The 21,255-nt window shown below is 50.0% G+C and overlaps 1 protein-coding gene across 3 annotated transcripts in view; it reads right to left on the minus strand.

Moving 5' to 3' along the window:
• DYSF (dysferlin) overlaps window positions 1-21,255 on the minus strand; it is a 224,302-nt gene that overhangs the window by 4,395 nt on the left and 198,652 nt on the right. For all 3 annotated transcript variants that reach the window (NM_001434948.1, NM_001102490.3, NM_001434947.1), the window contains 10 exon segments: window positions 972-1,081; window positions 2,710-2,888; window positions 8,941-9,040; window positions 12,914-13,055; window positions 13,469-13,564; window positions 13,804-13,892; window positions 15,115-15,254; window positions 17,274-17,416; window positions 18,029-18,199; window positions 21,036-21,127. In NM_001434948.1, the coding sequence (NP_001421877.1) occupies window positions 972-1,081; window positions 2,710-2,888; window positions 8,941-9,040; window positions 12,914-13,055; window positions 13,469-13,564; window positions 13,804-13,892; window positions 15,115-15,254; window positions 17,274-17,416; window positions 18,029-18,199; window positions 21,036-21,127 (1,262 nt within the window).

Genomic DNA, 21,255 nt, shown 5'->3' on the forward strand with positions numbered 1-21,255 from the left:
CACGGTCAGGGAAGGATGGCTAGAACTGAACCCAGAAAGGTGACTGTCTCTCACAACCAAGAACCACAGATCCTTCCCCTAGACCAGTCTCACAGTTCAAAGAGCAGGCAGGTTTTGTGTCTCGGTAATGGCCATTCTGACATTCGCTTGCATGCCGCTGGCTCTCCTGGGTCTCCCTCATCTTTCCACCCAGATCCCAGCACCCTTGGGTAGGGGTGCCTCCTGCTGCTCGGCCAACCTGTGGCAGTCAGGACAGCTCTGTGACAAAGTGGGCTGTCTGTGCTAAGTGTGACTTGAGCTCAGCAGGCCGTGGGAAAGGACCCAGCAAACATAGCCCGATCACTCACACACACCCCTGCCACCAACAGCCGTCTTTCAGGCTCCAATAACTGTCTTCAAGCCTTCTATGTCCACTGGATTGGCTTATATCCCTTATCTGGGAGGTAGGGGAGGCAGAGGCTAGGCCCCCATTTCACAGGTGGGAAAACTGAAAGACCTTTTGAAAGGCACATTGACACCACAAGAGAGCCACAAAAGCAGCTCGTTCAGGGGAAAGACCTTGGGTCAGGCTCCAGAGCCAATCAGCCCAGGTGTGAGAATTTGTTTCACCACTTTCCTTGGAATGACCTTATTTAATTTTGCTGTGACTGTTTTCTCATTTGTAAAGTGAGGATGCTAAGATGGCCCAGCAGGGAAGGGTCCAGGACTCAACACACACAAGCCATATGACAGCACGCTTGGCCTACAACCCCCAGTTGCTCAACAGTGCTGGCTTCTGGAAAGAACTGATGAGCCCAGCCTGTCCTGGAAGGATGTCGGTCACCTGCTCCCTACCAAGGTGTACCCTGGGATGAGTCACACCCTTCTCTGGGCCTCGGGACCTCTGTGTGGCTATGCAGCAGGTGCCTCCTCTACTGTGGCCGCACCTCCCAGTCCCCTTGGCCATCAGCGGTCAGGGGCTGGGCACCAACCTTGGGTCCTCGAGCTTGGGGTTCATGTTAGGTTCATCCCGGCCGTGGCCGGCTGGCCGCTCCTCATGCTCACTCTCTGTTACAATCTCCAAGGTCATCTCCAGCTTGCCCTGTGGGGACAAGGGGGACCTGGTCAGGGACACAAAGGCTCTGCACTGTGGCTTGGAGAGGAGCCAGGCCAGGACAGAGGTCAAGGTCACTTTATGATGTTTTTGAAAAGTGATAACAGGGTGATCTGATCATAAAAGTACCCGTTCCTAGCAGAATATGTAGGAACTACAGACATGTATAAAGAAAGGACACTCATACTTTCCCTATGTAAAGATAATTCACATTTATCTTTTTATTTTATCCATCAGACTTATTTTTCTCTGCAAGTATATGAAATACCATACTGTGTAGATTTAGTTCTATAGCTTGTTTCTTTCACTTAAAATAATATATTTTATTATTATATAATTATATACTCTTTTAAAGTTTGCTTTTAATGCTATAAAACATTCTATGCAATGGCTGACCGTAATTTATTTAGTAAACTAGTTATTTTCGTTCATTTAAGTTGTTTCCAACTCTTTGTTGTTGTAAAAAAAAAAAAAAATGCTGCAACCAACACCCTAGAACCGTAAAGCTTTAATTTAATGAGGTTATTTCTTTGGGAAAGATTTTAGAAGTGGGATAAAAAATTTCAAAGGGAATAAATATTGCTAAGTTTCAGGTTATATATTACTAAATTGTTTCCCCAAATGTAAAATCATTAGCCTGCCGGGCAAAAATAAATGAGGGGGGAGTCTCTCTGCATCCTTGCTAGCAATGAGCATTTCTGTTTTTAAAACATTCTACTATAATACATTAAAGATGTTTTCACATTTTAAAATATTCCTTTATGTAATTCCTAGGGGAAATGAACTTTCTTAAATTTTAATGGCCACTCTACTTCTTTGTGTATTATCTATGCATGCACCACACTCATTTTTCTTTTGAGACATTAGTGTTTCTTATTAATTGTTATAATTTGTTACACAACATGGATATTTTATTTCAAGGGCCACCTGAGGGGTTGGCTGGCTGCTTGCTGTTTCCAGGTACAACTGACCCTTGAACCACATAGGTTTTAACCATGCAGATCCACCTATACACATATTATTTTAATAAATATACAGTCGGCCCTCATTTGCAGGTTTCAATCCACAGATTCCACCAACCATGGAGGGCCAACTATGAGACTTGACCATCCGTGGATTTTGATGTCCACGGGGCTCCTGGAACGAACCCCCTGTGGATACTGAGGGACAATAATAAACTGTCATTCACTTCCCCTGCAGAGGCAGGACAGTTCCTCATGGTCCCCAGTCACACCCCTGGACAGACCTCTGGGCAGAGGGAATAGTCCCTCAAGGATGGTCCCTTGTAGGGTCCTGCTTAAATGGGAGCGGCATGATGCCTGTCCTCTTCCAGAAGTCTAGCCAAAGGGGAACCCAGGACACAGATTACTGTTAAGGCCAAAGAGCAGAGTATAAATTAAACAGGATCCACAGAGATTAAGGCACCTTTGATTTAAATAGGCTTCGCTGGGATACAACCCTCAAGGACAGGAAGGCTGGAAAGTGGCAAGGGAGAGGGACAGGTCTTGGAAAACAGACAAGGAGGGCAGGAGATAGGGAGAGGAACACGCCTGCACCTGTGATTTCTATGGAGGAGCCACTCCCATGTCTCCACCGGCCAGATGGAGCTGACTTACCGCCAGTATCTTCTTCTCACCCTCTTCCGCCACACAGGGCCACCAGCCCTTCACTGTTTTCTGTTCAAAAAGAGACACAAACCGCTCTGGGTGGAAGGTGTCTTCCAGCTGGTCCGCAGAGCACTTCTCAGCTGTCTTGGCGGGCTTGGGCATGTGGTTAAGGTCCAGCTGCAGAGAGCCTGTGGCAAAGAAGGGTGCTTTAACCAGGCTTTCTCAGTCACTGCCAGCCTAGGACCACCCTGTGGCTCAAACTCCACTCTCCATCCATCACCTCTCATTCCATCTGTTCAGCTTCCCTTCCATCTGTTCACGCATCCATATGCCCACTAATCTGCCCTTATTCAATCGCCTTTAACAGAGCTTCCCAACTGCTCAATTATTCATCTTATTATACTTATTTAGTATACGAGTGTTCCAATTTCTCCACATCCTCTCCAACATTTGTGATTTCCCATTTTTTATTTTTGTTCTTGCTTTGATATAGGTACAAATGTTATCTCATTGTAGTTTGTTCATCTGCCCACCTAGTTATCCACACAGCTATCTTTCCATACTGCTTCATCTGCTCATCTATTTTATCACTCCTCTCCCAGAACAGATCCAGCTTTTGGGTTAAGCCACATGAAAATTCTGATATTCAATTATCTTTGATGTATAAAAACAGTAATTTCATGTGGTTTCACCTAATCCAATTCCAACAACATGATGAAATCAGTGGGATTGGAGCACAGGTTACTGAAGGGATTAAGTGAGAGAGATAAATCTAAAAAACATTTACTGAGGCCATATTAAAGAAATTTTTGAATACCACACAAAGGAGATTAGACTATTTTTCAGTGTGGAATGCTCAGTTACTGCAAGTATTCGGTGACTGCATCTATTATTGTAGTTTTTTTTCTTTCCCTTCCTCCATTTATCCTTCCATGCAGCTATCTGCTTTAACTATCTATATCCCTCAATAGCTAACATTTGCTGAGCACTATATCTCCATTAATCAGGTTATTATTCCCTCCAACAGTTGTTCAACTCTATATCAACACTAATCTATGTACCCATCTACACATCTCTCCATCCCTCAGCTACAGATGAATGTTTATTTCTCATTTTAAATATGGTCTCAATATAATATAGGGCATTAAATCATATATATAGTTTAATATATTAAATATTACATTAAATCTATATATAAATTATATTAATATATATTATATATTAAACTGTATACAGGATATCTACATAAACCATGTAGCTACATAACCCATATATATTATATATAGTATGTATACTCTATACGTATATATATATATATGTGTGTGTTAGTTGCTCAGTTGTGTCTGATTCTTTGCGACCCCATGGATTGTATCCACCAGGCTGCTCTGTCCATGGAATTCTCCAGGCAAGAATACTGGAGCGGGTTGCCATTCCCTTCTCCAGGGTCTTCCTGATTCAGGTATCAAACCCAGGTCTCCTGCATTGCAGACAGATTCTTTACCATCTGAGCTACCAAGGAAGCCCACATATATCATATATATCTACATATATACTATATATTATATATACATATATACACATATATAGTATATCTGCTGATGCTGCTAAGTCACTTCAGTCGTGTCCGACTCTGTGCGACCCCATAGACGGCAGCCCATCAGGCTCCCCCATCCCTGGGATTCTCCAGGCAAGAACACTGGAGTGGGTTGCCATTTCCTTCTCCAATGCATGAAAGTGAAAAGTGAAAGTGAAGTTGCTCAGTCGTGTCCAACTCTTAGTGACCCCACGGACTGCAGCCTTCCAGGCTCCTCCATCCATGGGATTTTCCAGGCAAGAGTACCAGAGTGGGTTGCCATTGCCTTCTCCGAATATAGTATATCTACATAAGGTTTATATATATATATATATATATATATATATATATATAAACATATATATAGCACAGTGCATATATAATATATCAACATAAAGTAAACTATATATACACACATAGATAGTATATCATAAAGACTATAAGGAAACACAGGATTATTTCTTGATGGCAAAATTTCTAGATCTTAACTATTACTTTTAAAATAAAAGCAATAACTATTCAAAAGAAACAAACTATGTAATTAGAAAATACATTATGAAGAGGGAAAAGGAAATGGCTTAATAATGCTGTAAGCTGCTAAAAGAATAGATCTTAAAATTTCTCTTCACAAGAAAAAAAATTAGCTATGCAGTTTATTGTGCTGATCCTTTTACAATAGATCAAATTAAATTAAATCACAAACATCAAATTAAAAGAAATCTGTGGAGTTTAAAAGTAGTTTTAGTGTCTTTATTTTTAAAAACACAAAATGATCCTATTTAATTTTATACTGAACACCATTTTTTCATTCACTAGAATGCAGTTTTTGTTTGTCTTATTAAAATTGGTTTTCTATGTACATCTATGACCTGCCTCTTGAGAAACTTATATGCAGGTCAGGAAGCAACAGTTAGAACTGGACATGGAACAACAGATTGGTTCCAAATAGGAAAAGGAGTGCATCAAGGCTCTATATTGTCACCCTACTTATTTAACTTCTATGCAGAGTACATCATGAGAAACGCTGGGCTGGAAGAAGCACAAGCTGGAATCAAGATTGCCGGGAGAAATATCAATCACCTCAGATATGCAGATGATACCACCCTTATGGCAGAAAGTGAAGAGGAACTAAAGAGCCTCTTGATGAAAGTGAAAGAGGAGAGTGAAAAAGTTGGCTTAAAGCTCAACATTCACAAAACTAAGATCAAGGCATCTGGTTCCCATCACTTCATGGCAAATAGATGGGGAAACAGTGGAAACAGTGTCAGACTTTATTTCTGGGGCTCCAAAATCACTTCAGATGGTGATTGCAGCCATGAAATTTCCTTACTCCTTGGAAGGAAAGTTATGACCAACCTAGATAGCATATTAAAAAGCAGAGACATTACTTTGCCAATAAAGGTCCGTCTAGTCAAGGCTATGGTTTTTCCTGTGGTCATGTATGGATGTGAGAGTTGGACTGTGAAGAAGGCTGAGTGCCGAAGAATTGATGCTTTTGAACTGTGGCGTTGGAGAAGACTCTTGAGAGTCCCTTGGACTGCAAGGAGATCCAACCAGTCCATTCTAAAGGAGATCAGTCCTGGGTGTTCTTTGGAAGGAATGCTAAAGCTGAAACTCCAATACTTTGGCCACCTCATGCGAAAAGTTGACTCATTGGAAAAGACCCTGATGCTGGGAGAGATTGGGGGCAGGAGGAGAAGGGGACGACAGAGGATGAGATGGCTGGATGGCATCACCAACTCAATGGACGTGAGTTTGAGTGAACTCTGGGAGTTGGTGATTGACACGGAGGCCTGGCGTGCTGCAATTCACGAGGTCGCAGAGAGTCGGACACGACTGAGCGACTGAACTGAACTGAACTGATGGCTGATTCATGTTGATGTATGGCAAAAACCAGCACAATACTGTAAAGTAATTAGCCTCCAATTAAAATAAATTAATTAATTAAAAAATAAAATGAGAAAAAAGAATGGTTTTCTATTTTTTTTTTAAGAATGGTTTTCTAAAGTCTCATCCCGTAAAGGCAAGAATGATAGATGGATACTAAAAAAAATTTTTAGTCTGCAAGCAAAAGAGGGTCTATAAAAAATTAAAAAGCAATTGAAAATGGCAAAATTATTTGTAATGTGTCCTTACTATGTAAAAAGCTCTGAAAATCAATAATAAAAGAGGAATATCCCAAAACCATGAAAAAGAAAATAACAACAACACTATAGATAATAAACATGTTTTTAAAGCTCTACCTTACAAGTAAAGAAGAAATGCAAAGAAAGATAAAAACAAGGCGTCATATTGGCAGCTTTTTTAAAAAAAAGATAACACTTTTAGCAAAAATTTAAGGAAAATAGTGCCCTTGGGCAAATAGAGAACAGATGATAAAATAAAAATGTAAAATCTATCTAGAGGGCAATTGAACAAAACATTTCAAAAACCACTCTAAGACTAAAAATCTGCTCCTTAAAATTTAGGGAATGTAAAGTCGCTCAGTCATGTCCAACTCTTTGCGACCCCATGGACTGTAGCCTACCAGGCTCCTCTGTCCATGGGATTTTCCAGGCAATAGTACTGGAGTGGATTGCCATTTCCTTCTCCAAGGGATCTTCCCAACCCAGGGATCGAACCCTGGTCTCCCACATCGTAGACAGATGCTTTACCGTCTGAGCCACCAGGGAAATTTAGGGAAGATATGCACAAATGGTCCAAAGATGTAAGCCTAGGCTGTCAGTCACACAGGAAAGCCTGGAAATGAGCTGAGAGTGCACCGAAGCGGGATTAGTGAGACAGGAGAGGATCCATCTGTGCAAGGGGTCCTCAGGTGGACGTTAAGTACCATGATGCAGATGCAAATGGAGATGGATAACTCCTGACAGTAGGAACATTCTCAATGTATTGTTTCCCACAAAATCCAGATCTAAAATAGTATGTCACATAAACTCATTTTGCTATCTCTATGCCATACATACATGTGTGTGTATGTATATGTATAAAAGACACATATAGGGCTTCCCCGGTGGTCCAGTGGTTAAGAAGCCACCTGCCAATGCAGAGGACACAGGTTTGATCCCTGGTCCAGGTAGACCCCACTTGCAGCAGAGCAACTAAGTAAGCTGCGTGGGTCACAACCATTGAAGCCCATGCGTCCTAGAGCCAGGGCTCCACAAAAAGAGAAGCCATTGCAAAGAGAAGTCCATGAGAAGCCACAACAAAGAGTAGCCCCGACTCCTCACAGCTAGAGAAAGCCCATGCAGCAACAAAGACCCAGTGCAGCCAAAAAGTAAAATACATAATAAATAATTTTAAAAAATGTTTTGGAAGAATATGCATATAACACGTATTTGCTTGTATAAGAAGTAACATACCCCAAAGTATTAGTGGAGTTTATCTCTGGGTAGTGAGATTATTACTTTTCACTCTCATGCGTTGGAGAAGGAAATGGCAACCCACTCCAGTGTTCCTGCCTGGAGAATCCCAGGGATGGCGGAGCCTGGTGGGCTGCCGTCTATGGGGTCACACAGAGTCGGACACAACTGAAGCGACTTAGCAGCAGCAGCAGGAGATTATAATAAAATAGGAAAGGGAGGCATTGCTTATCTCCAGTTTCTAATGTGGCTACAGGAATTATGTAATAAGTAAAAGAACAAAAGTCCAACTTGGTGCTGTGATGCTAACACCCTGAATCTTTTACAGTGATGTCATGGAGCAGTCCTCAGTCCTCCAAGTGCAGGGGACCAGCCTGGGTGTGGGGGGACGTGGGGTGAAGAGCAGCCTGACGGGCTGGAAGCCCTCTTCCCCATTCCTGCTGGGGCTGCTTGTCAGAATGTCCTTTGTGGTGGGGCAAGGCAGGGAGGGCCAAGAGCTCGGCTAATCCTCCAATCAAGAGTCACCCAAGGAGGGTTCCAGTGATTCATCCAAGCCTGCTCTGCTCCTAGGTGGCAAAGCGGAACCGGAACCCAGGACTCCTTACCTCCTGGAAGGCCTTTTTCACACGCTCACTATTTTACTGAGGTGAATTTGCATAATAAAATGCACCGTTGTAACCATTTTAAAGTGTACAACTCAGTGGCTTCTAATATATTCCCAGAGTTGCGCGACCACGATCTAATTTCAGAATATTTTCATCATCCCTAAGAGACACATCGTGCCCACCTCTGTTCCCAGTCCCCGGTGACCACTTTCTGTCCCTGTGGATTACGTATTGTGGACATTTCCTATGAAGGAGCCATACAATATTTGTCCTTTTGCGTCTGACTTCTTTACTTGGTATGTTTTCAAGGTTCATGCATGGTGCACCATGAGTCAGGATTTCACTTCTCTCGTGGCTGAATAACACCCCATTGTATGGATGCAGCGCAACTTTCCAGGAGCCGGACAGCTAGTGACCCCCAGCCCCTGCCCGCACGTATTCACCCCGTGCTCCCTTCTCTTCCTTCCTCGGGTCCCACCACCCACCACGGCCCACCGTTCAAGGCCACCTCTGCCGGCAGACCACCCTGATCCCTGCGGCGCCGCTCTGTGTCACCAGCCTCACTCAGCACCAGGGACCAGAGACTGTGAGCTCCCTGATCCTCCTGCCAGCCCTGCCGAAAGGCCTGAGAGACACACGCGTGCTCAGCAGGGACTCTGGGACACGCTGACAGGCAGAATAGTAGACTGGAAATGGTGCTCACCCAGAAAGTCATCGAAGGAGAACTTGTCGTTGTCCCAGATCTGGAATACCACTCGTGCAGGGATCTTGCTCTCCGTCTTGTCCAGCCTCCAGAATGCATCCTGGCCCAGAGGAGAAGCAGAGAAGGAAGCAGGGGAACAGGGTTAGAGAAGGGCAGAGGTCCCTTCCTGCCTGGAGGACTGCCTGGAGGAGGCAGTGTAGGGAGACATCCCTGAGGGACTTGCCAGAGCCAGGTCCTGGCAAGAAGACTGCTGAGACCCCAGAGGGCAGTGTTCATTTGATGTAAGGTAGTTCCTTTAATGCTCACAATTCCATGAATCAAGGTTTTCATTCCTGTCTTACAGATGATGAAACAAAGGCTTGGAGAAGTAAATAATTTGCCTAGGCTCTGACAGCTAATAAAAACATTAATATTGCATTTCTCATACACCAGCCCCTTTCCACTATAAAATCATTTATCCTTCCAATGACCTATGAGAGAGATACTATCCTTACAGCTGAGGAAATCACAGCAAGTAATTTATCCAAGTCACCCAGTTAGGGAGTGGTAAGCTGGATTCCAACCCAGGCAGTCAGGTTCTGGGGTTCCACTCTCACCTCTTACTGGTGTTCTACCAGTGTGATCTTGGGAACAGGGTGGACTGGCTGGGAACCTGGAGGGCTCCCCTCAACACACTGTTGCAAAGGAACTGGCACTGAGGAGCCCACCTTCATCTCCAAGATCTTACCCCAGGGCAGATCAAAAGCCCCCAGTGCTAGGAAGATCACCAGCCCATTACTCCCCCGCCTCCCCCTCCCTCAAGCCAATCAGCCTGGACTAGCATCGTCTGGGCCTTCTCTCCACAGAGGCCTCGGGGAGCAGCTGAGTGTGGGCCCTGGGCCCCCTGAGGCCTGGATCCATCTCTGGGCCCAGTCACACTCAACCCAAAGGACTGTCCCTGGGGCCTTCCTGCCCACACCTGTTCTCTGTCCTCTGTAGCTTTACCCGAGAGAGTAGCAAGGAGAGGAAACAATCTGACCACATCCCGCTGATGGGTGCCAGGTCACAGCAGGGGTTGGGACCCAATCTCAAGGGCACAGACTCCACAGGAGTCGGGGAGCGCTGCTGACCACCCAGGGTTTGTCTGGGTCCGGGTGCCCTATACACACAGCCTTGGTGGCCACTCCAGATCACACGGACCCCACAGAGCTCCCGCACCAGTGCCCCCTGAGGAACCATCACCTCGTGAAGCAGCCGGGTGCAGCCTGGACTGCTGGCGGGCTGGGGAAGGGGCTCAAGTCCCCACCTGGCCCCTCGCCCCAGCCCCCGTCTGGTGCCTCCCCTGCTCTGGGCCCCAGCCCTCCTGCAGGTGCCTCCCTCCTCTGGCGGGGCTTTTACGGCCAGCTCCACAGGCCCGCCTGCACAGGCCACCAGCCTCCCCCATGCCTCTGGCCGGCCCGGTTTATGGGCTCAGTAATGAGCCAGAGGTTCAAACGGCCCCTGGTGGGAGCAGCTGGGCTGGGGCTCCAGCCTGGGGAATGGCCCCCCCAGGTCCCGGGCACTCATTATGCTCCCAGTCTGGGCCCTTTTACTAGCTGTTTATTTGCAGGGTGGGTGCCTGACGCGCAGGCAGGCCCCGGTGGATGTGCTGGGCTCCAGGTGGGGAGCCGGCCGGGGCAAGCAGCGGTGGTTCAAAGCCGCCGGATGAAAGGAGACCTTGTACTTTATGACAGTCTCGTCTGGTTAATGGGGTCCCTGGAGGGCCTGCCTGCCAGAGGCCCTGAACCCCTCAGCAGAGGGCTGGCTCTGCAGCAGGACCAGGACACCCAGAGGCTGTGCAGTGCCCCTGCAGTAACCCCCCAGCAGACTCAGTCCCCTAGCCCAGACCAGCTAATTGGGGCCCCACTGCGGGCATGTCTCCCCTGCCTCCCAGGGTCTTTTCTCCCAGAGGGACCCGCTGGCCCTCTCGGGTCAAGCCAGCTCCTCCCTCCCTTTCCTGGTTGACTGCAGAACCCCTTGCCTGTTTCCAATCTCCTCTTCTGACCTCTGCCACCCCTCACTCCAGCTGCCCTCTCCAGAGCCTGGCACCACGCAGGTGGGAGTCCCTCAGCCTTCCCCACCCGCCGTGGGCCTCCCCAGACCTCTCTCCCTCCTCACCACTTAGCAGCCCTCCTGGCCTTCTCATTCTCTCAATACCAACCCGGCCTGCAGGGCATCGGGCCAACCAGTCCCTTCCCTCAGCCCTTCTCTTCCTCTGGAGCTCCACTGTGACTCAGACTCCCTCCTTCCCTGCTTGCGACTAAAGGGCAGAAATGAAAGCCCATTGTTGCCAGAATGGGGCCACCTCAAACTCTTTATCAGCAACCCCCACTGGGCTCTCAGAACTGCTGGGTAACACCTAGTAGATCTTTCTCTCCCTCTCTCAGTGTAATAGCCGCTTCCAGCCTTTTTCATTTGTCTCAGTCACCTGCCACAACACCAGGAGATTCTCTCTTTTTCTACTTTGCAGAATAAGCAGAAGCCTCTGCTTCCTACAACTCCTTGCCCCCATCTCCACCCGTCACAACAGAGAGGTGGTCCGGCCTTCCCTGTGAGCAGGCCGATCGGCATCTCACGGCCTCGGTTCCCCAGCCATAGCTCGCCCCATGGAGGGCCCATTCCCCCCCTCTCTGTCCACAGCAAGGACAGGCGCTGTTTGTTGGACTTGGAGCTCGCCCCCAACAGATGCAGCATTTGCTCTGTCGGGAAAACACACTGAGCAAAGGCAAACAGGATGAAACCTACAAACAGGCTTGGCTTTCCTTGACCGTACAGCCTCCAGGGCTTGCCACTCTCTGCTTTCTAGTAGGCACTCGGCAGCAATCCCCAGGTGAAAGAATTCATTTAGCCTTATTTAGCCCTTATTTCTTTTGCTTGATGGTTTCAGAATGTTCACCGGAACATTCCGGTTTCTCTGAAGTGCAGTGCTGTGTGTTGGGTTGGGAAGGGGTCATGGCAGCCGAGGTATGCTACATATTTCCCTTCCTTAAGCCACACAGCCACTCAGGACAGAAAGAGGAGTCACAGGAGTTTGCCTCTGTGACAAGAAGAAGCCGGGCACCACCTCTGGAAGGAAGTGGGACCCTCAGAATCTCAAGTCCAGACGGGCATTCACCCGGTTAATCAAGCAGGAGAGCACCTCCAGGCAAAACAGATTTAGGAGGGAGGCGTGGTTAGAGGCTCCAGCAGAGATGCCCACCGCCTCCGGGCAGCCACTGCCTGTGGCATCCTCCTCACCATGCTCTGGGGGCTGTTCCCTCAGGCCTGGCTCGGGGCCACCACTTGCCTCAGGACCCACCTGTTTCAGGAAGAAAGAGTTTACGGCCCAGACGAGGCCTAAACTAAGAGATGTGGACCTACAAAGAGCTGAGAGCTCTGGAGCAGCCCCTTGACCCCAGCTGATGCACCGGGCGGACCTCCCCAGGCCTGAGAGAGACCAGCCTGGACGGCGGCCCAGGCCTCAGGCACAGAAATGGGAGAAAGGAGGGAGCAGTGGAAACTTGGCTAAGCAGCATCTGACCCCATCAACAAGCTGACCTCAGGCCAGCCCAGCCCTCTGGGGCCACCCTGCCTTAGGGGGTACCCCCCCCGACCCTCTGATGACCTTGCTGAGTTTCCCTACAATGTCCTCCCCACTCTGACACCAAGGCCCTCCCTGCTAGTTGAATTGTTAGGATTTGAACTTAGTTACACATAACAGTGGGGGCCTTGAGGGCTGGAGTGGCAGCAATGCTGAAGATGGCAAAGGTGGCAGAAGAGGAAGGAGGAGCGGGCACGAAGGACATGGTGGTGGTGATGGGGCAGTCGTGGTCGTCACGCCATGGTGGCAGATGTGGTTCCAGCAGCGGTGGGACAGGCTGAGAATATGACAGTGACACGCCACAACGGGCGGTGCGAGCAGGCTGACAGCTGCAGCCCTGGGACCAGCACCACTGGGGACAGGAAGGACACTCACCTTCTTGGAGACGGTGCAGACCTGCTCAGCTGGCAGGTAGTCAAAAGGGAAGACGAACCTCCAGTTAAAGTTGCCTTCACCTCCCAGGGACCGATAATGTACATCTGTCTTTTGCTTGTGTTCTTCAAAGCCAACCATCCAACTAGAAATAACACATTTGAGAGAACGTAGCTAATTGAGGTTTCTACCACAATATGTATCCTCAGCTTAAAGAATTAAGAAGGTCATTGAACTTGGTAAATGATAGAGGAAAAATAAACCCCAAGAAATCTCCACAGTATACCAAATGTGCCATAAATTTCACAATATTCTAATTTCTCTCTTGAGCAGCATCCTCAAACCTTATAAGGTCATCCCAAATATTAGCATGGAAGAAGACATCTGGTGGGGCTCAACTCCCCATAGGCAGAGACACTCCCATAAGACCGTCCTTGCTTTCTTGTTCTCCCCCTTCCCTACACCAGAGCACCCCCTTTCCCGACTGATCAGCACCCTCGTGGGGGCAGAGGAAACACCCTGGAGCTGGGACGGGTAGAAAGAAGGGTGACCTCCCACCCTTTCACATAAATGTCGCTCATCTTCTCCCCCGTGATGCTGAGGTCATCCAGGATCACATCCTTGGTGTTCCAGATAATACAACGCAGGAAAAACCTGTAGAGAAAATGACTCAAATCCACACGGATTCCCACCAAGGGTGGGCAGTCCTTGACCAAGAAGCCAAGAAGTCCGCTCACCCAAGACTGCTGCTTGCCTGGCTGGACACTTGGTCAAAGTCACACAGGAGTGGCGCCTGAGTGGCAAAAAGCCCGGCCCAAGAACCACCTCCTGGTCCCACCCACAGCAACCACCCCCAACCCTGCTCAGCCCCGAGCCCAGGCCGCATCAGTCACCTTCTGGCTCTCCGTGGGGTGATGTTGAAGGGAGGTCCCGGCCGCCCCAGGGCCTTCGGAAACAGGTCGACCCACATCTGCAGCTTCCCCTGGGGAGGGAGACACGACCCTGCTCTCTCACCAGCCTTTTCACTCAACCAACATCTCCCAACCACCTGCTCTGCACTGGATACTTGGAGCACAGGACAGAGGAGACTCAGGCCTGCATGGCGAGGCTCAGCATCCAGCAGGGGAGGTGCCTTCAGCGGGACTACAGGGCCAACAACAGGGTTGAGCCCACCCCGCAGTGGCAGGGACTTGGGGAGTGCCTGGGGGTCAGGGGTCGGGGTCAGGGAAGCTCCCCGGGGATGGTGATGTTTGCTGGGTCTCACGCTGCCAGGTGGGAAGGAGTAGGGGGCACTCCAACCTTGGGATGGTGGGCACAGTTGTAGACGGTCAGAGAGTGTGGTTTGGTCATAGGGGCTCAGAGGGTTTCCAGACAGGAAACCATTCTACCTGCCACCCTTCAGCTCGTGCCCTCTTTGCAAGCAGCTGTTACCTCTGGCCCCATCTTACAGGAGGAGGAGAAGGGACTGACCTAACTTCTGTTCACGTGAGCATGAAAGAGCTGACATTTCAATACCTGAAGTGCCACTCTGGGGAGCTGGTAGCCATGCCACCAAGGGAAGGAGGACTCAGCTCCAAAGAACAGAGAGGATGTTCTCTGCTGTGCACAAAGGCACCTGCATAGCTGCATCACCCCATCTCTGCCTGTAAGCCCTTCCCTCCTCTTCTTCCTCCAAGCCCCAGACCTGAGCTCACTCCCTCCAGGAAGCCTTCCTGTGTCAGCCCAGGTCTTCTGTCCCTCTGCTCACCCTCTCTCTTCCTGGGAGGACTCCCCTGACCTTCCTGGTGGCTGCTCTGCTTCTCTGTCATAGGGTCGACCTATCTGAACTCCCTACAAGCCCAGCACAGGGCCGGCCTTCTGGGGTATCACTGACTGATGGTAGGGGAGGACACCCTGAGGTCAGGCTGAAACACTGAGGCTTCAGAATGACTCATGGGCAGTCAGAGGTTCGGCCTACATGCGGGTGGAGGAGGCAGCTCATTCCCCAGGCCCCAAGGTCCACAGGTAGCCCAGAAAGGCTAGGCTCAAGGGGGCTCTCTCATAAGCCAACAGTGGTCAGTGGTAACTACTCAGATCAGAAAAACATGGCAAGGAGGGGTTAGCCAAATCCTGAGCTCTCCACTGTGCTTCTGAGGTATCCCTGCTGTCCTTGGGGCAGGGTAGCTGAGGGTCAGGGGCTCTGGGGCTGTGGGTGGAGGTCCTACCTGCTCGATGTCCGGCTGCAGGGGGCTGTAGAGAGGCCGGGACTCCACGTGCTCAGGGATCAGCCCCTGCTGCTGGAGGACGTGCAAGGCCAGACGCTCCTCCACTGGGCCCAGGTGTGGGTTCGGGACCCTGCCAGCCTCTAACCCCAGGAAGAAGATGAAAAACACTGCCAGGACTGAGTGAGCAGGAGATGGCAGGGGTGCCTGGGGGCCTTGGGAAGCCACTAACCCCACAGCCTCACCCTAAACCCAGACACACACTTCTGGCCCTCATGTCTCACTCTCTGTAGCGGGAATCTCCCTGTCCACAGGCTCCGGGCTTAAAATTCAGATTCCCCATTGCCATCACCTCTTCCAAGCACCTTCTGTAAGCTCTTCTTCTTATAAATTCTCCCCACCCTCCAAAGCCCACCACTTCCAGGAAGCCCTTCCAGACTGCTCTCAGCTCTGAGGCTCTCCAAGTTCTTCTGCCAGATAAAGCATCTAAGTGCTCTCAGTACTATTCTGTGGTTCATGCAATCTCTTTGATTAGTAGCAGTAGCTAAAGCATTAGCAATAACAGAGAACACATTTAAATCAAGAGCCAGGTACTGTTCTTCATAGATATTAAAGGTTTGATCCTTAAAGTAACCCTAACAGGTAAGTGCTATTATTAGCCCCATTTCACAGGTGATAGACATGAAGCAGCAGGCAGTCACACCTGGGCAGGGGGTGGCTGAGATCACACCCTCATTAGGAAAGGTGTGTAACTGGGCGTGAATACCCGCCCTCCCCTGCATGCTTCCACGTGTAGCTCTACCTGTCAGGGGGTGGGTCACGAACTGGTACTGTGGATGGAGTGTTTCTAACCCTAAGAAGGCTGGCTGATCAGCCAGCAATGTGAACTTGGAGCTCCCATGACAGAGACCTGACTGGGAGTAGGAGGGTCCACCTGTGTCTATACACATGTACACACACAGGTATGTGCACTCAGGTGTGCCCATGTTCACCAGCACAGATTCTAACACCGTGTACACACACACGCGCGTTCATCCGTCAAACCCGCCCTACCCACTTTAATAGGTGCCACTAAGGAAGCAGCCTAGTACTGCAGGAGGACCACTGGGCCGGGAACCTGGTTCTTCCTCTAAAGGGCTGGGTGACTTTGGGCAGGTTGTCAACCCCTCTTGGTCTGAACGGCCTCATCTGCAAAAACAGGCAGAATTCTGGCTTTCTGGCTTTCTTTTCCTATGAATTTATGACCATGAGCCCTGGTCCCTGTGCTTAAGCTGCTCACAGACTAGCAGAAGGAAATGAGACCACCCCTAAAACAGATGCGAGTTCTACAGGAAAAGAGAACGGGGGTGGGGTCAGGGCCTAATGGAAAGGAGCCTGACTCAGCCATGACCTTGGAGAACCAGAGAAACAGAAGAGGGGTGGGCTGGGGATGGGGGAGCCAAAGCCTCCTTCCCCTTTTACAACCTCACCACCAGCTCTGACATCAAACATCGCTGAAAGCAGCAGGAGGCGAGGGGCCAGCTGGGCCTGTAAACACCTCCGGGGAGTCTGAGCTGCTCCGGGTGGGCCGTGCAGGCCTGTGAGCATCTCAGACACGCAGGGAGCACACGGCGGCACCCTAGGCATGAGCATTAGACAGACCCAAAGCGTCAGGCAAGACGAGGGCTACAGGGCTTCCTGCCACCCTCTGGATGCACCAGGTGCAGGAGCTGTGGCTAGGGGCTCAGAAGGCACTGCCAAGGTCAAAGTGGCACGCTAGCGTGATTCAAGCAGAAAACCTTCTCAGTGGTGGGCCGTACCCAATCTCTGACCAGTCTGACCACCCAAAGCCAGAAGCAGCCCAATCCCAACCATGACCCTGACCCTGGCTTCAGGCTCCCCGCTCATCTTCCCCTCAGACAGGCCCCAACCTGGCCGTAGGCTGAACTCTGATGCACCCCCAACCCTGGCCCCAACTTTGACCTCTAATCTTCACAATGGTGTTCCGGGTAAGTACTGGTCCCAGGAACACCAAGGGCAAGTTGAGTCCGTCTGTGCTGCCCTGGAGAGACCCCAGACCACACTGTGCGGGGGGCGGGGCAGTCTTGTCCAGTGGGTATGTCCAAGCCCCTTTACGACAGGAGAGGACCCATAAGACAGAGGGCGTTGGAGGGAGAGCCCACCTATTTCTTCGACGGTGTATTCTTTATCCTGAAACACCACGTGGTCCGTCCGGTACACGGGGGCCTTGACTCGGTGCTGCTGGCAGAACAGGTGGAGGAGCTGGGAGGGGCGGAGCTGATCCCTCCACTGGTTGGGTCCAGAGCTGAGGCCCAAGCAAAACACAGACATGAGACGCTCCAGGACACTGATGGGGCAGAGGGGCGTGCAGTGGCCTATGTGCCCACAAACATGGCATCAGCCGCCCTTCTCTGTGACCATGGGCACCCTATGTGATTGTTCATCATGACTGGGGAGCCCATTTCACACACAGAAAGACTGAGGCCCAGGGACAAAAAGACTCCTTTACACTTGCATGGGATTGGAACTGAAAGGTTTCCAATTTTCAGATTTAGAGAATCAGACCCAGACAAGACCCAAGTTGGCAGGAAGTGAGTGGGGACTGTAGGGCCCAGCCAGACTCTGTGACCCATCCCACTGTCTGCTTCCCTTCTCCGTCCCCTCTCCAGGCACCTCGATGGTGCCTTCAGGAGAATTGTAACGACATGATGAAGAGTTGGGTTCTTAGAGTCAGATAAGCAGCTTCAAATCCTAACCCCACCACTTAAAAACCTGGGCCTCAGTGTCCATATCTACGGAGTGGGGATGAGACCTGGGCTGACTGACTGAGAAAGCGTCTGTGCCGGGCTAGGATCAGGCCGGCACACAGTCAGTGCTCAGCCCACAGTCAGAGAAGTAACCAGCACCGTGCACTTACACGCAGTAGGTCTGGGGGAGTCCACAGCGGGCCCCGAACTTAGACAGCAGCCTGTTCTCCAGGTCAATGACCGTCTCCCCAATCTTTTCATCCTTGGAGAGGAGGTCATAGTCATAGAGGGTGACCTTCAGGTCCTTCTCCAGAGGCAGAGTGCAGGTCAGCTCGAACATCCTGCGAGGAAGGAGGGGGTTGTCCTGACAATACCAGCTCCCAGAGGTCACTGGACACAGCAGGACCTCGAGGGCGTGGCCAGGCTGGCGCACAGGCTGGAAAGGCGTCCTCCTCTTGCAGGACTGGCATCCTCCTCTTGCGGGACTGGCCTGCAGTCCACCCTCCTGAGACCTTCCACCGCTCTTGCAGCACACCACCCACAGCACTCCCGACGTGGGGCTTGTCTCAGTGTGTGTGTGTGTGTGTGTGTGTGCACGTGGTTTTCTCAAATAATCAGTAGATGCCTGCCTGATGGACCACAGAATGGACGAATGAACTGGGTTCATTCACAAGGTTAAAAATGAAGTTTCCAGGGACTTTCCTGGTGGTTCAGTGGTTAAGAATCCACCTTGCAATGCAAAGGACTCAACTTCCATCCCTGGTTAGGGAACTAAGATCCCACATGTGGTGGAGCAACTAAGCCCGTGTGCTGCAACTCCTAAAGCCCACACACCATAACTAGAGAGTATGCATGCCTCAGAGAAAGATCCTGCACAATGCAAGGAAGATGATGATGCACCCACATAAATAAATAAAATTTTAATGAAGTTTCCACCAGGACACCTAGAGACAAGATGTGAAACTCCAGAGCGAGGTGCCAGAGCTCTAGAATTTACCAAGGGCGTGGCCCAGAATCCACTTTCGGGACCGTTGGGCCTTCTCCACTGCTTCCGGAGTGGGATGGAAAGAGGACTTGTGCAGAGATTTCTTTGGAGAGAGCCCCTGCTGTGCTCTGAGAGCCCCACCTCCCACGGAGATCAAGTGTGGAAGTGCTATCTCTTCTCCTCTGAAATGAGTTCCCTTCAGGAGGGAGACACAGCCTGGCACCCTAGTTGTGCTTGACAAAGTGCAAGCAGCTAGTGGCAGAGAGGAGGTGCCGTGTGTTTGGGAGGAGCTGTGTGCCTGTCCTGACTGGGCACAGAGCTGCAGTCTAGGGGGCTGCCTGAAGCCCACCCCATGGGATGTGGGGCTCTGACGGCGAGAGGCTGTGGGGAGAAGCATCTGAGAATGGGTGGGTGGATGAGAGGGAGATGCCAGCTAAAGGGACACAGCACCTGACACATCCCAGGAGCTATGTTAAGAGGGCTTGGTGGGGGGAGGAGGGCTCTGGAAAGCATCCACAGGAAAGCAAACGTCTGCCACCCAAAGGGTGTCAGATGAGCAAAGTTTGCACTTGAGATGGGCCCCTCCTCTCCCACATGCTCCCTGCAAGAACAGCGGGGGCAGCTAGAGGGGGAGGCAACTGGGCAAAGCCCCTCCCCACCTCTGCACACCCCTGCCCAAGATGTACATGCTGTGCCCAAGGCGGACCCTCCACCGTCTCACACGCTCCTGACAACACATGAATGCGCATTCTGGTTACCAACTTGAGACAGCGGGTTTCTAGCAAAGTGGACTGTCTGAACCCGAGCCGGGAAAGTGGCCTGCCTGCCACGGCTTCCACTCAGGGAGTGAGGAAGATCACCCTACAGAACAGATGTTCACAGGAAACTGGTAGACAAAATCAGAGTTGTCTTTGATTATGTCCCATGCCTAGGGCTGGTCAACACGTGGGTGATAGAAACAAAGAGCTTCTGCTGTGGACTTGGGGAGGCTTGAACCACAGACAGAGCAGGTGATCGTGATCTGGGGGCAGATGGCAAACGGCGAGGAAGAGGCGTGTTCTACACTCATGCTCCCACCTTGCCCTGGGCCCTGTGTGGTCCCCTCAGCCTGGGGCCCCATGCCAGCCACGCGCACCAAACAGGGTTCCTCTCTCACACCTGCCATCCTCCCCACAGCCCTGCCCTCCAGTTCCAGCTAGGCGGTGACTCATCATTGGCCCGGGCTGGTTCCCCTCCAAGAAAGGCATGACACTGGTTCATGAATCCAGTGTGCTGCTTGACAATATCAGTACATGCCTTCTCCAACAGGTGCTAGAGAAATAGCCGCCAACCTCTCTCAAGATTCTCTTTTCTATACATGGGACTTCCTAGGCAAGAATACTGGAGTAGGTTGCCATTTCCTTCTCCAGGGGATCTTCCCAACCTAGGGATCAAACCCATCTCCTGCATTGGCAGGTGGGTTCTTTACTACCAACCCACCAGGGAAGCCCATTGACTTAAATAAGCTCACATCCAAACAGCAAGCAGGTCAGAACGCCTGGGAGCTAGTCCCTGCAATGAGCACTGCTTCTTCCTTCCTTATTCTTAGACTTTAGGAAGTATTTCACTCCCTTAAGTCCACGTCATTCTACTATCTTCCACAAACGAACCAGGAACAATAAAAGAAAATAATTACTAAATGCAATAGGAATCCTTATCTAGATCCTAAAACAGTAGGATGTTTGGACATTTATGGGGAAATTGGCAAAATCCTAATAAAGGCTAGAGTTTAGTTAATAGTAATGCAGTAATATCAATTTCTTAATTTTGATACATGTTAGGTAAGATATTAATGGTGAGGGAAATTGAGTGATGGGTATACAAAAACTGTACTATCTTTGCAATTTTCCTGTAAATCTAAAATGATTCCAAAGTAAAAGTTGATCTAAAAAAAAGAGACTAAGGAGTAAATGCATGCTCTGGCTTTCCATTTAGATTTCTGATCTTTGAGGTAACTGTTTAACTAGGAGCTTCTGCAAGGACTTAAGGAAGAGCTAGCTGAGGTTACACCCCCACAGACATGCAAGATTTAGGGAACAAAGCTTTGCTCCAGGAGACAGGGACTTCCCAGCAGCAGCCACATCTCTCCTGCTGGGCTGTGGGTTATTCCAGACTGGCACCTCCACCCCAAGCCCCAAGCCACTCCAACTTACTTTCCAAATACAGGCTCCAGAGTACAAGGGATGTAGCTGTCCTGGTCACTCACCGATTTCTTCCCTATGGAGATCTTGATGTAAGGATCACACTGCAGGAAGAGAAGGAAACGCTTCAGTGAAATCACCTTCCCAACACGTCTCTGAGGCTCCTTCACTGCTCTGCTCTCAAAGGGGTCAGGGGCCCACCACATCTGGGGGTTAAACAAGAGAGTTGGAA

The sequence above is a fragment of the Bos taurus genome, chromosome 11, assembly GCF_002263795.3.
Source record: "Bos taurus isolate L1 Dominette 01449 registration number 42190680 breed Hereford chromosome 11, ARS-UCD2.0, whole genome shotgun sequence".
Taxonomy (NCBI): Eukaryota; Metazoa; Chordata; class Mammalia; order Artiodactyla; family Bovidae; genus Bos; species Bos taurus.